At 35.0% G+C, this 14,049-nt stretch overlaps 1 protein-coding gene across 1 annotated transcript; it reads right to left on the bottom strand.

Moving 5' to 3' along the window:
• Positions 1-1,250: 1,250 nt before the first annotated feature.
• LOC101740121 (uncharacterized) lies at positions 1,251-12,818 on the bottom strand. The gene is made up of 2 exons (XM_004921693.5): positions 12,457-12,818; positions 1,251-2,452 (listed from the first exon to the last, which is right to left on the bottom strand). The coding sequence occupies exons 1-2, from the start codon at positions 12,469-12,471 to the stop codon at positions 1,418-1,420; spliced, it is 1,050 nt and encodes a 349-aa protein (XP_004921750.1). The 5' UTR covers positions 12,472-12,818; the 3' UTR covers positions 1,251-1,417.
• Positions 12,819-14,049: the final 1,231 nt, after the last annotated feature.

The raw sequence follows: 14,049 nt of genomic DNA, 5'->3' as shown, positions 1-14,049 counted from the left end.
AATGTTTTATTTATATTTTTTTTTATGCACTTAAAATGTTTACTTAATACGTAAAAGGTTTCAAACTGGCAATATTTTTCCCGCAAAAATCAAAAACTTGTTTTTTCAATAGAGTTACTTTTTTTAAATTATTTAATGTAAACTGCAGTGGCGCTCATTTGGAAGAAATTAAATGCATATTTATTTATGACAAAATTAATGCACTAAGTATTTTTTCTCTAATCTATTGTCCACCTTGGGCCTGAAATGGGCATTCCCCTTTGTGTTTGTAATTACAAAAACAAATTTATAATATCAGGTCCAAAAAAACCAAAGGTCTACTTCAAATACTGTTTTAACACTTATAATTTCCTTCCTGAGTTATGGATTTTTTTTTATCAATAGGCAATTATTCTCACAGCTGACCTGGTATATTAATAAAATTTAGAAGGTATATATATTAATTATTTTTTTGTTGTAGACATAAAACCTATTGCATGGCCAGTTATAAAAAAAAAGACAAAGAAAAAAAAGACTCGCCGACCGCACTGCGCGCATTGTGCACGGACCCGCCGTATTTTCATCTTATTATTTTTTTGGAATTTCACTATGTACTTTTCTCTTATGAACTGCTACGGGCGATCATCCTCGTCATTGTCCGAGTGTTACACCGGCTTAGCGAACACAAATAAATTAGAGGAGAGCTGTCAAGCCGTTAGGCCGAGCGCCGCCAATACGCGTCGGCCACCAGTCACGTTTCTTGGATTCTGCAGCCTGCAAGAAGCCAGCGACGGGCTGTTAGGTACGTCTACTTCTCATTACCTAGCCTCGGCCTGCCCTTCTTTTTGATCACCTGTTGGCGATACTCGCGCCCGCAAGAACCTTCATAAATATAGAACCAGAGCATCGCTGTGGTGAACATTTTTAAAAGATTTAGTTTTTTCCCCACTACAAAAGTTCAACTATCATATCGAGCGGTGAAAGGCTATCTGATATAAGCGAGATTTCGTTTAATACGCGACATTTATCATGGAACTTTAATTAAGTTGACCCCAATCAATTAGCTGAAGTTTTTTTTAAAAACAAATGGCATTTCACCCCTCCATCTGACGTCAGGTATGTATGATGAAAGCTTTTTCTCACATTTTAATTAGCATGTAGTACATGCAGCACAATTTTTTTAAATAAAAAACATGCATGTACTCAAGTTCAGAAACAATTTCCTTTATTTCTTTTTGCTGAATATAATAATCCATGAATAAAACAAATTATCACTTTAATAATTTTATTTTGATTGCACCTAATTTGTTGGTTTATAAACCTTAACAGATTCCTTGTTTATAAACAACAAATTGAGTTAATGTCGACACAATTTAATGACAATTAAAATGTACCTACTATAAAAATAGTCCCTAAAATAAATATACAATACCTAAATCTAATGATTGACGGGTGACCTGAATGGTCTCTTGGTTTTCTTACCCATGGCAGAGAGATCTATTGTGATACCATTGGGTAGGACAGCCTTATTTTCTTGGTAGTCTATAAAACCCTTCTGATCTTTTTCTTCCTTGTTCTTGTCGCATAGGATACCAGTTTCGTAATTGTATTCGCGTTTAAGACCATCAGGGTCGACATAACCGTATTTACCGCGGGTAATACAGTCTATTCCAATGGTTTCTTCCTTAAAAGAACCGTCGTCGTTTTCGAAGCCCCATGTAATGCTTCCATCCTCGTTTTCATCTCTGTATTTACGAATAATTTGAGCGACTGGTTTCTTTTCTCTTGTATTAGTTGGGCTGTACTTCTGTTGTGTGTTTCTGACGGGGGCGCGGATTGGCTCCTGAGGTCTTGTGTACTGTCTAACGGGCTGGATTTCTTCTTCCTCTTCTACAAAAGGCTTAGTTTCAGGCCTGAATATAGGTCGTTGAGGTCTATTGGAAAGTGGTTGAATTCTGGCAGGTTGAGGTTTGTTAATTGGTTCGTTTCTGATAGGGTTGAAAGGTGTGGGTGAAGACGGTCTGTATTGCGTGGGACGGATGGGATCTAGCTTGACCGGGCTAGGAGAAGATTGTGGGAACGGGTTAAAGATTATGGGTGGTTTTGGCTGAGAAGTGGTGGTGATGTCGTAGAAGTCATTTTGAGGTTCGGGTGTAGAGTAGCCGCTGGACGAAAAAGCTGTAGGAGTGTTAATTTCGTATTCATCTTCTGGTTCTTCAGTAACAGGTTTCGCAGGTTCATCAAGTGACTGAAGATTTGGACGAGGTGAGGCATCCACGGATTTAAAAGACGGTCTGGCAAATCCTGGTCTTCTTACTCTAGGAATTGAACCAGGCACCGGTGCTATCCTTCCTTGCCTGAAGCCGCCTTGCCTGACTGGTCCTCCGACTGGAATGGCTCCTGGTATTTGTAGTCTCGGAGGAATAGGAGAGTCATTTTGCGCATAAGCTGTTAAAGCAAACAGCATAGAAATCTGAAAATAGAAAAAAAGAGTTTTAATTATAGAAATTTTAGGTTTAAGTTATCGTGTAATGTGTGACACACTTAAGGCGTTCATTTTAATACTTTTACGCAATACGACTGGACATAAATTTTTTAGTAATAAAATACCAAACTTAGAACCAAAAACGGATGAAGTAAAAGAAATAACAAGAAATAGAAAACTTCCTCTTGGCACGTTGTAATAGCTAGGTATATGTATATATGAATAATCCAAGAAGGGTGGATTTGAGGTCAGTGATCAGACATAAAACTCATGCCTTATCATACTGCGCCTACCTCACATAATGGGGGATGAGGGCGAGAAAAAGAAAAGATATGCGTACCCGAAACATGAGAAACGAAAAATTGTCGACTATACCTAGAACTGCAATCACGTTAAGTAAAGATTTTGATTCTAACGGTCAATCGCATTCGGTCAAGATTTGTATAAACAAAAGTAACCCGATTATTGTCATAGTTATTGGTAGTAATCATATTTAGAGATAGAAGATTACCATAATTATTCAAAGAAACAGGGGTTATTAATACTTAAACATTATTAAAACTTAAGCTAAATAACGATTAAAATTCTGAAAAATCAAAATCTCTACAAGAATTAAGTCGTGTAAAGTGTATAAAGCAATGGCATACTTTCTATCGTGGACCTTGCACGATGCTTACACCTGACAGATTTATCCGGTGAGACGAATTCATGGCGCGCCTTTTCGTTCCATTGTTATATATTCAAATGTCTGAGATTGTATTACGACGAGTTCACGGAGAACTTGTGCGTAATTTGTGAGGACGACTTTTCTATTGAATAAAGACTTATGTAGGCTAAGGCTATGTTGATTGTGGACTGAGTGAAATTATAATTTATATGTACCTAAATACTGTTTACTGTATATTGTGAAGGACATGCGTCTGTATATTCAAGATTATTGTAAAAAAACCTAGTTATGTGCGTTATTACATCTAATTTAGTGTTTGAAGGTTAACGGGTAGCCGGATGTTTTTGACGACGGCTTTGATTTGAAGCCCAGCAAAGCCGTTGTACAATTACATGCGATACTTCAATCATACGACGAACAAGATGAACGTTGGGTAGTCTACCCATATTGAACGAAAAAAGGTTAAAATCTCTTTAGATAGCACCTGGACAGGAGTGAAAGTAGTCTTGTTTGTCTTGTAAAATAAATACATTTGTTGATTTAATCTCGATGATCGCAAATAATTCTTAATTTTAACAACTACCAACGATTTAATAAGTGCGTATTGCGTCAATTTCACAATAGTTTCAGAGTTGGTGAATCAAGAAGTTACTTAGTTTATACATAATTGATAACCGGATAAACGATTACCTGACGATAGAAACCCTGCGGTGGATTTAATTAAAAAAATTAATGTGCATAATTGTAATTAGCATGTTTTCAAGTATTATTTAATTACATCACACACGATATAATTGTACGATCAATTAACAATTCGATTTGTTACGTAACCCTTAATAGGAATAAAGGTGGCTAAGATTAATTAGGTAACATAAGGATTGTGTGGCCTGTTTAGAGTGCATGGACTGTTATCACCATGTATATTTCTACAGAGATGTACCTAATCAAATACAATAGGCACCTCACGTGCACCTCAAAAGATCTTGGTTTTTATAATATACATATTAGCAGTGGGCTCAACTACCCTTCGGATAAATAGTAACACTTCTATAATTAACAGTATCTACGTTATGGCTTAGAGTAAATAGACTTGAAACATTTTAGATTGTAATCAGCAATTCATATTTCGCAGTTGAAGCTCAGAACGTAAAGCTGTTTCTGACTTGTGACTATTGTAGGTTACGCTTTATATTATTTTTATAATAAAACGAACTCGCAGTTTTTTTGTAGAACTGGTATGAAGTTTATTAGGAAATATCTCGAGCTACAAGGTACTTCGGTTTATTGAGGCAGCAAGTTATTGCGTCGAGTTATAGATTACGACAATGGCCATGCAAGTGGTATGTATCCGCCCACCGGCTTCAGAAATCAATGTACGTTTTGCAATGATCAAGACCTTTTGTTTTATCTACTCTCGTTGACTAGGCTTCTTGGCGTGCGTCGAGAGAATCGGAATCGTTTGTAAGCAATTAATCGTACGTTATGAAGCGGAAGGTCACTCACTCCTCGTAACTATCACATTTATGTATTGCATACAATATGAATAATAAAATAATGCTATAAACATTAAAAAAAAACTACAATCAGTCCATATAATACACGCTCCAAAATATCAACATAAAAAAACAACAACTAAATTTTAAGTCATTTATTAGTATGTCATAACGACAGCAATTAATTCATCACGACCATTAGACTAGTTTAAGGCGGGAGCGATCTGAAAGTGGTAAGGACACCGGTCGCGCTTCCGCCAGTCAAGGTGACGCGAGCGACATACAAATTGCTTGAGTAGCAATCGTATATGACAGAATTTATATATAAGTCATTCAATAAAAGTACTAGAACATGGTCAGGGGAATTTACATAGATAAATACTTTTATTTCACTACTATCCATAGTAATAGTCACTTTATTACATATGAGAACTCCTTTGAATAGCTATGTTTGTTAGAAAATCCAACACATTCCTATAGTGAATTGAAGTTAGGTGGAGAGTTATAAAACTGTGAACTACATTAAAGTACCTACAGTTTCATAATTCGACATCGTAATTTGAACACTCGAATATGGACCTCTGACTCTTAGTAATGTTTTAAAAATGAAATGGCATTTATACAATAATGGATAGGTAATGTACCCATGAACCTTAGCATTACCTTGTTTAATGCACAATGAAATAAAGCAGGTTTGCATGCGAATTGTTCTGACGCATCGAATATACGAACTGATTATCTCAAATCATTATGTTAATAATATTTGTGTGTCATATAAAAATAATGGATTTGTGTATAAAAGCTCTCGGGGTCAATTGAAAACAATTTTACATACTTAGACATGTTACGACCTCTATATAATATTTTAACCTCAATGTATATCTGTACGTTAGTGTACACACAATAGCTTAGTTGATTTGATTGTCAGTGATGCATCAGGATCATTAATCAAAATTTAATGATTGAGTTCATTATCACTTGACGATTTGTTTGATTGAAATTGTTTCATAACTAAAATTAACGCTACAATTTTGTAAGTAAATAAAAAATCGCTCACGTTCGTATTTTCTGATTGAATTCGCATCCTATACCCTTCTCAAGATCACTATTTTTTTGTATTAACAAGAAAATGAGTCATAGAAGTCAGGGAGAAATTGACCGATAGTAAGTTATGATGTGATAGAATTTCCATATTCCAATTTCAATTGGATATTCTTTCAATATTATTTTTTATTAACAAAAAGTCAAATCAAAACAATTTAACATAACTCAACCCACACAGTAGAACAGATCTTCCAACGCGCTTGAAGGAGGCACAGTCCCCAAGATACTGGCTACGTTGCCTCGTTGGACAGCCAGACTCACTCTCTGTGCAAAGTACCAGCCAGCCTTAGCATCATGTGTAACCTCCTTCAAGCGTTTGGAGATTTCTGTTAAAAAAATTTTTGCTTCAGGGCCCCAAGGGCCCATCGTCTCAACCGCGAAAGGCAAAAAAGAATAAGAAGACCCCAAACCCGAATACTTCCGCTTTTTTGTAATTTCTGCTGAAGCTGCAGCTGAACCGGGGCGGGACGAAGTACCATCCAAATGACAGGGAGCCACAGTATCCACACAAGTAGCATCCCATACCAGGCACCTACCAACTGACCATGGAATCAGCGTGACTCCATCGGGCCTTTTCCCATCTGACCTCAAAATTCCGATGGGTTCCAAGACAGCCGGAACATTGACTGTAGTGAGCGCCCTTCTTATCATATCATTTAAAGACGCGTGTCTTGGAATGCGCCCAGCGCTTTGGATATTCTAATCACCATTTTTAAAATTGAATATTTTTATTTATATCATCGACAATCGATTGTTTCAATGCAAAACAAAGCAATTAATTCGGTTTAGAAAGTAAAAATTTTAATATGAAAGATGTAAACTAGACAAAAAAGACGATCTTTAACTATAATATTTTATTTGAAATTTTGTTTCGTTTCCGAGAATTGATGTGGTCGTCGCCGATCGTCGATCGAGTCGTTTAGTGTAATAAATAAATAAAAATAAAATACTTTTACGATTTTACTTCCAGGTGACTCAGAGGGAGTTATCTGTATAACTGTGTATATTTGTATGTAGTATCACCTGATGTACCACCGTGATGCAGCGGCCGCTACAAAAGTACACTTTTTGTAATGGAATCAAAGAGTGAGATCGTTGACGAACTAGTTCACATAGTTCGTCGATAAGACCGTTCTTGCGACCTAGGTCGCTCGGGAACTATCCGGGTTGTGCTCCCGGCATTTCTGATGACCATAAGCGATGTTTATCACTTATGGTCACTATCAGATGACTACTTATTTATTTGCATTTGTAAGGATTTGTGAAGTCTTTCAGTTTTAATACTCAATATAGGTGTGAGCGGTTGCAGTCTTTATTTATGTGTATTTGTTTGTATGTAATGGAATCTTTGAACGTCATTTTAACAGACTTGAAGACGTCATCAGGTAGGTATACGGTAAACTCGTTTTTCCACTCAAACAATAAAATTTCGCGTAATTCTTATAATACACGAACAACTAACAAACATGATACTGAAACTATACAAATTAAATAATTAATATGACTAATTAGAATGAAGTTAGAATTTCACGCAATTCATACGCATTATAGCAAAATTGCACATAACAAAGCAATGTTGGTAAAGTAATTTTGAAACGTGGAATAAATCACATTACACTTACAAAAAATACATTCAGAGACCAGATAACATCGTTCCTTGATTATGTAAACAAATAATGAACTTACATACATGGTGACTGTGACTTGTTTTGTTTTACTAAAGGTACTTACTGTAGATTTTTATTTATTGCTAAGATGGGTGGAGAATCTCACGGCCCACCTGCTATTAAGTGGTCCCCGGAGCCCCTAAACATCAACCACGCTAATACCGCTGCCCATCTTTACACATGAGTTTTAAGTCTCAATTATTACAGTACAGTTTAAGATTAGATTTTATGTAGTATTATTCACCGAATCATACAAACCGAAACGCAAGAACGCTTCGAGCTAGTAAAAATTTTTCGTAGTACTCACATGCATATACTCCCAAAATCTGATGTGTCGGCAAATAAAATAATAAAATATATTTTTATCTTTTATTGTATAAAAATTGTAAATAGCGGTGCGCGTTGATGTCTTTTGTTCAAGACGTTTAAAAAAAAAGATTGACTTTAGCGCTCTATATATCTACGTAATTTTCATTGATTTGAGCGCAATCATTTTATTGTCTTAACCTAATATCCCGTCCGGGGTAGCCCGGATAAAAACGATTACTACCAAAAAATAATTTTAATTAGGCACACTTTAAAGGTATTTTTTTAAATTATATTTTTCGTTGTTCCTAAATTGGCGTTACATAATGTTAAATTGTCTAATTGCGATCGCATGTTGTTAAAATAAACAGAAGCTACATAACAGTCGCGCATTATAAAACCGTGTACTGATGCACTCCTATTACATGAACATATAAAGCTAAATTCCGATGATTAAATCACCAATAACCTGAAGTCGAATAAAACTAAAAGAATATAGGTGATTTTTGTTAAAAGCAATTTTTCGGTAGGTAGCGGCTTGGCTCTGCTCCTAGCATTGCTGACGTCTATGGGCGATGGTAGCCACTCACCATCAGGTGGGCCGTATGCTAGTCTGCATGCAAGGGCAATAAAAAAAACAGTGTCCAACTATTTATATTGAAAATAATAATTAGCAGCCAGCAGTGTGAGAGATTCAATTAAATCATGAAGAATTCGAGACCAAATAATATTGTTTGGTTAAATAATAATTTATACGCGGTATCACCAGAAATTAACATATAAATAACTACTAATTATAAAATGAGGTTATATTGAATTTTAGACGAAAGTCATTTCAGTGGATTTATTGTCGAGTTTTTTTAGGATTTTCAAATAGATAAGTTTACGAGTTAAGAGATTACAAAAATACATAGGCACCATAAAATGAATACCACTAACCATATTAGGATATAAGACTGAAGTATCGATTGCATTGGAGATATATCTTTCCTCGATTGCAATTCGGAAAGACTACTATGTAGTTAAGAGTAGCTGTAGATAACGGTTTGGCTATACCAACTATACTATACTATAGCTGTTGGCTTGTATGTCATCGACAGCAACAATAACAACGCTCATTTTATCTTCCCAATACAGATATCAGATTGCTTTGGAGTAGAATAGTACGCACCTTTCCGAACGTGGATCTGTTAACTTTTTTTTTCATTCGGTTTTCACATTGAAGTAAAACGCATTAAACTAAGCAATGCTTGAGAGAAAGCTGTGTTAAGTGAAAAGTGATTTGTTTCTCGTAATTATAGTTGTCTCAACATACGTATTATGTTATTGTTCAAAAGATCTCTACATGTGATTTCTCGTTCGTCGTATTTCTGTACGGCTAGTCGATATATTTATAAATACTAGTGGTCCCGCAGTAGTCGAAATTCGACTATAATTAATTAAAATAATAAGTTTGAACATTATTATGGTTATATTGTCAAAGACTATTAAACTTCTATAATCACAGATTTCACCAAGCCTACACTATAGACAAATAATATTAAAGATAAACAATATTAACCTATTTTCAATTTGACCACAGTTTTTGACAAACTAAAGTTTGACAATAAACAAAGAGTATATATACATATGTGTGTGTGTCAAATACATGGTAGTATTTGTAATGTTTTCTTTATTGACTTAATGTATTTTTAATGCATAATTTAAAAAAAAATATTAGCATTGTGCACTCATTCTCTATGTTCTCTATAAGTGTGGGAAATTTCATACTCCTCCGTCCGCGCAATTTTCGTAAAAAGGGGTACAAAGTTTGCTTCGCGTATTAATATATAGATAAATATTAAGGCGATTGCATACAGCAGAGATGCGAATGTTGCGATGGATGTGTGGAGTAACGAGAATGTATAGAATACATGGAATGAATATGTTAAAGGAAGTCTGAAAGTGGCACCTGTGACAGAGAAGCTGAGAAGTGCGCGTTCGGGATGGTATGGACATGTGATGAGAGGAAATGAAAATGAGGTTGACTGTGAGAAGGGCAGGAGAATGATTATGATATGAAATACTATGTGTTTCCTTACTGGTAAATTATGGGACTGGTTTCTGTGTTTTATTAGGTGTGGTAGTCGAGGTCTGAGTGTGCATTTTTGTACGTGTCTAGTGTTACGTTTTTAATATGCTTTTATAAGATTCATAGCTATGTTAGTATGTAACGGAATCTTTTAATATGATTTTAACCCGCTTCAAAACTTCGGATTAACTCAAAATTTGGCTTACTTATTAAGAACCGATGACAATTCAATATTTTAAACAGTTAGATCCGTTAGCCTTACTTCGATAATCAATCAGTATTAGCGATTTTTTGTTTTCCCGAAACCCGGACAGTTTTTTTACACTATTTTTAATTCAAATTTATTAAAATTATTTTCTATTTTATTAGTTGGATTTCTATAAAGGCGTGTTTCATAGTTATTTTAAACTATTGTTTATTTTATTAATTAATCATGTCTCGTGATTTTTTAATAGCGTTCTATCTTATAATGTTTAAATTTGTTGGGTTTCATTTGTTTGTTCGTGTTCTATGTTCAGGGGTCGTTAATCAGATCGACTTGAAATTGATCGACAGTTGTTGTTGTTGACACTTTAGGGAAAGTTTCTAGCATAGAAGCTTCAACAAATGTGAAAATATGAGGAACTAATTTCAATAAACAAACGTAATTCATATATACTTTATCAGTTACAAAGAGACGTGACTCGAATTAGTGATATAATATATAGATTTGAGTTCATGATTACAATACAGTGCGTGTACTCGGTTAAGAGAAAATGTCGTTTTTTCGTCTTCCGTATAAAAGGGAGGTAAGGTGTGAAATAGCTTGCACCTAATTCTAATCAAGTTAACCTAATTCTAAAAATGCGTTTTAAACACAAAAGGTTTCGTGGAATTCCGCTAAAGCCTTTGTGAGCAACAGACGGACAAATAATATCAATTATTTAATACATTTCTGTTGCACTTTTGGAATAGAAGGCGGATAGATCATATATTGGTGAAGAACGTTTTTCACACTTTGTCAAGAATAACGTTACGGCAGTAGTTAGTAAATTTTAAAATTTTGAATTTTTAACAAAATTATCAGGCTATTTTTCAAAAACCATTTATTAAAATTTTCACTTTCGCTTGTGAAAGAATGATTTCAAAAATAAGGTAACCATTTAATTTCTGAATTAATTATTAGGCATGCAATATTAACAAACCAAACCAAACCAAAATAACCATGCTCAATTTAAAAAAGTGTTCCATTTAGATATTTATGAGAATGTGTATGTGATCTAAATAATATTTTTTTATACTCTGACTATTGACGGTGTTTGCGAATGAAGAGAAGAGATAATACTTAAGGATACGACATAAAGGATTCCATAATGGATGAAGTAGTAGTCAGCTATCCCCCCAAATTTTGAAGCAATCAAGATAATGAGGGTATTGTGCTGGCCTTTAATATTTAAATAGAATAGTAAACACTTATACAAGTTGCAATTTGACACGTGATTTGAAATTCCAAAAGAATTGTATCAAGGTTTTCTAGAGGGTTCTTGCTCGTTTTATTTTTGAAGCACAGAGATAATTATCGTATCATTCCTCATTTTAGGTGCGACTGCCGCGGAGTTTTCGTAGAGAATGCTAATAAACATTACGATAGACAAGACAAGTTCTAATTTCTTTCGACACTAACCGATCGGTATTAATAATCATAATAACGTAATAAAAAAACGCGTTACGGTACTCTCTTAATTTACGTAATTCATATTTTAGGTTTATATGCGCTGATAATATAAACGATTTTTTAGCAACGAGCATGTGTGCTTATTTGGGACTGGTACCATATTTTTCACAATTTAGTCCATAATATACATACGCTATGTTAGCCTATGCTTATTTTAAGAAAACATGGAAAATTAGGTCTGAGTAGGTTTAGATATGGAGTTCAGAGTGCACAAACAAATAAATCTATATTTTTAAATAGTCAACGGAGGCAAATGGTCCTGGGGCCACCAGACCTAAAGTGATTACCGTCGCTCGTAGACAACGGCAATGTCAGATGCACATCCAACATTTTTATAAACTATGTGTGATATTACGAGTTTGAGTGAAAATAAATAGGTAATTATTTAACATAAAGTACATATTTTAAGGTTAACAAGAGATTTGTGGGCGCTCTGAAGTGACCTACCAGCTCGATAGCTTTCAAGGTTGGTATGCGAAACCGACACTTTGAATGTCCGTCGTGTCAAGTCGACCTGAATTCGATATCGATATTGCTTTACTTGTATGTACCTATTATTATTCATTGAAACGCGACCGTCCACTTCAATGTTGTGACTGAGTACAGTGATTTGTATATTTGCGTTACAATTTAACTTTCACGATACTATGTCGTTACGAAATCACTGAGTTTTAATTTGGTACCACAACCTTTTCTTTAATGCATATTACATACATTGCATACGTAAGAATTTTTTTTCTAAACTCGCATTTTTGTTGCCTTACACATTTACGTACATGAGAAAAGAAAATCTTTTCTTACTTTTCTAAGCTTGCCGAAAATAATTAGTAAATCACTATGAACCAAACTCAGAGGACTTGTGATTAAATCGAACAAATAAAGAAATAACGAAAGCTTTTCAAATAATTGCGTTGATATTGTTTGTATATGAATATGATGTTCTTGTTAAGGGCGGGACGCTGCTACTCACCAGTAACGTACGCATGATGCTCCGCTGTCGCACGTCACTACCACCGGGCGAACAACCAACAAATAAAGGAAATGCCTCCCGCGCACGCTTTATGAGGTCGCCCACTCTCGCCCTGCACCAGACGCGACCACCATACCTTATTGCAAGGTGACCAACTACGAACGTATGCTTCACACCACCGACGCCTATTCACAAGTACCACTCTACAAATCGGCCGCGCTAGCCACCGGAGTACCGCTAAATGAGCCATTTAATTAAAAATTCGGTTCATTTTTCGTATTCCCATCATTGATTAGAACGCTCATGTCTTTGAGGACATTCGAGAATATTAATACCCTGAATACGTTTACGTTATGATTTTCGAATATGTAAGTGTCTTTTAAAGAGACAATCGGCATTGTCATAACGATTTTAATTTAATTTCGAATGAATGATATAATGTCAGAAGATTTACTTTAGTATTTTAAGATCAATCATTAGATATATTCAAAATAAAAAGTGTGTATCAGTGAAAGAAGATCGCTCAATACGCAATAAGTGACCTAACGTACAATTCTATAAATTTCATCTACAGTATTTTCTGTGTATCCAAGGAGGTCTCAACAATATTTTAACATTGCTATCCTAAGTTCTATGACAAATGCTTCTAATCAAAAATAGCTAGGATGGTCACCACCATTATTGCAATCATAAGCTTGGCCGAAAAATTTTGGGGAAAAGAAGGTTATTCAGTAGAAAATACTGCTACGAATGAGTTAAGTAGTAGAAATAGCTAGAGTTACTTGTGTTCTTTAACTAATTGTCAGATTTGTCATTTGACTTATAGTCAGTAATATCAATGTATCATGTAAATAATACAAGAGCACCAAAACCTAGTCACTCAATTCTTATGAAAATGATTTTAAAAGTATATGCAAAAAAAAGGTTTGATGAGTAGGACTCTGTTTTTTCCGGTTTGCGGTACATAATTTAAGACTCTTATTGGTGGTAGGACCTCTTGTGAGTTCGCACGGATAGGTACCACCACCCTGCTTATTTCTGCCGTGAATCAGTAATGCGTTTCGGTTTGAAGGGTGGGGCAGCCGTTGTAACTATACTGAGATCTTAGAACTTATATCTCAAGGTGGGTGGCGCATTTACGTTGTAGATGTCTATAGGCTCAGTAAACACTTAACACCAAGTGCGCTGTGAGCTTGTCCACCCATGTAAGCAATAAAAAAAACTAATATTTCTAATAAATTAATTAATTATATGACGTGTTTCGTGTAACAAAACTATATTATGGATTGGATTAAACACAAACAACTTTTAACAAAGGCTATATCGCATACCTGACAGTAGAAGTTATCATAAGCACGTGCTCTAGATAGCTCCTTGGCGTTACACGTGTAAATTACAAAGCAGCTTACATAAAACACTGAATACTTACCATGTTAATATTGTTCGGTATGTGGCAGATTGGCAGGATAATGCATTTAGGGTGTTACATCACTGATGTTATACTGCGCGAGCGTAGTAGTCAGGTCACGGAGTTCAGGAAAGTGTATCACCAGCATCGCAAGTGAGAGTTACCCTGCAGTACGTAATATGGAG

The sequence above is a fragment of the Bombyx mori genome, chromosome 23 (assembly GCF_030269925.1).
Source record: "Bombyx mori chromosome 23, ASM3026992v2".
Classification (NCBI taxonomy): Eukaryota; Metazoa; Arthropoda; class Insecta; order Lepidoptera; family Bombycidae; genus Bombyx; species Bombyx mori.
The sequence above is the reverse complement of the archived record's forward strand: the minus strand, read 5'-3'. Positions and strand labels throughout refer to the sequence as shown.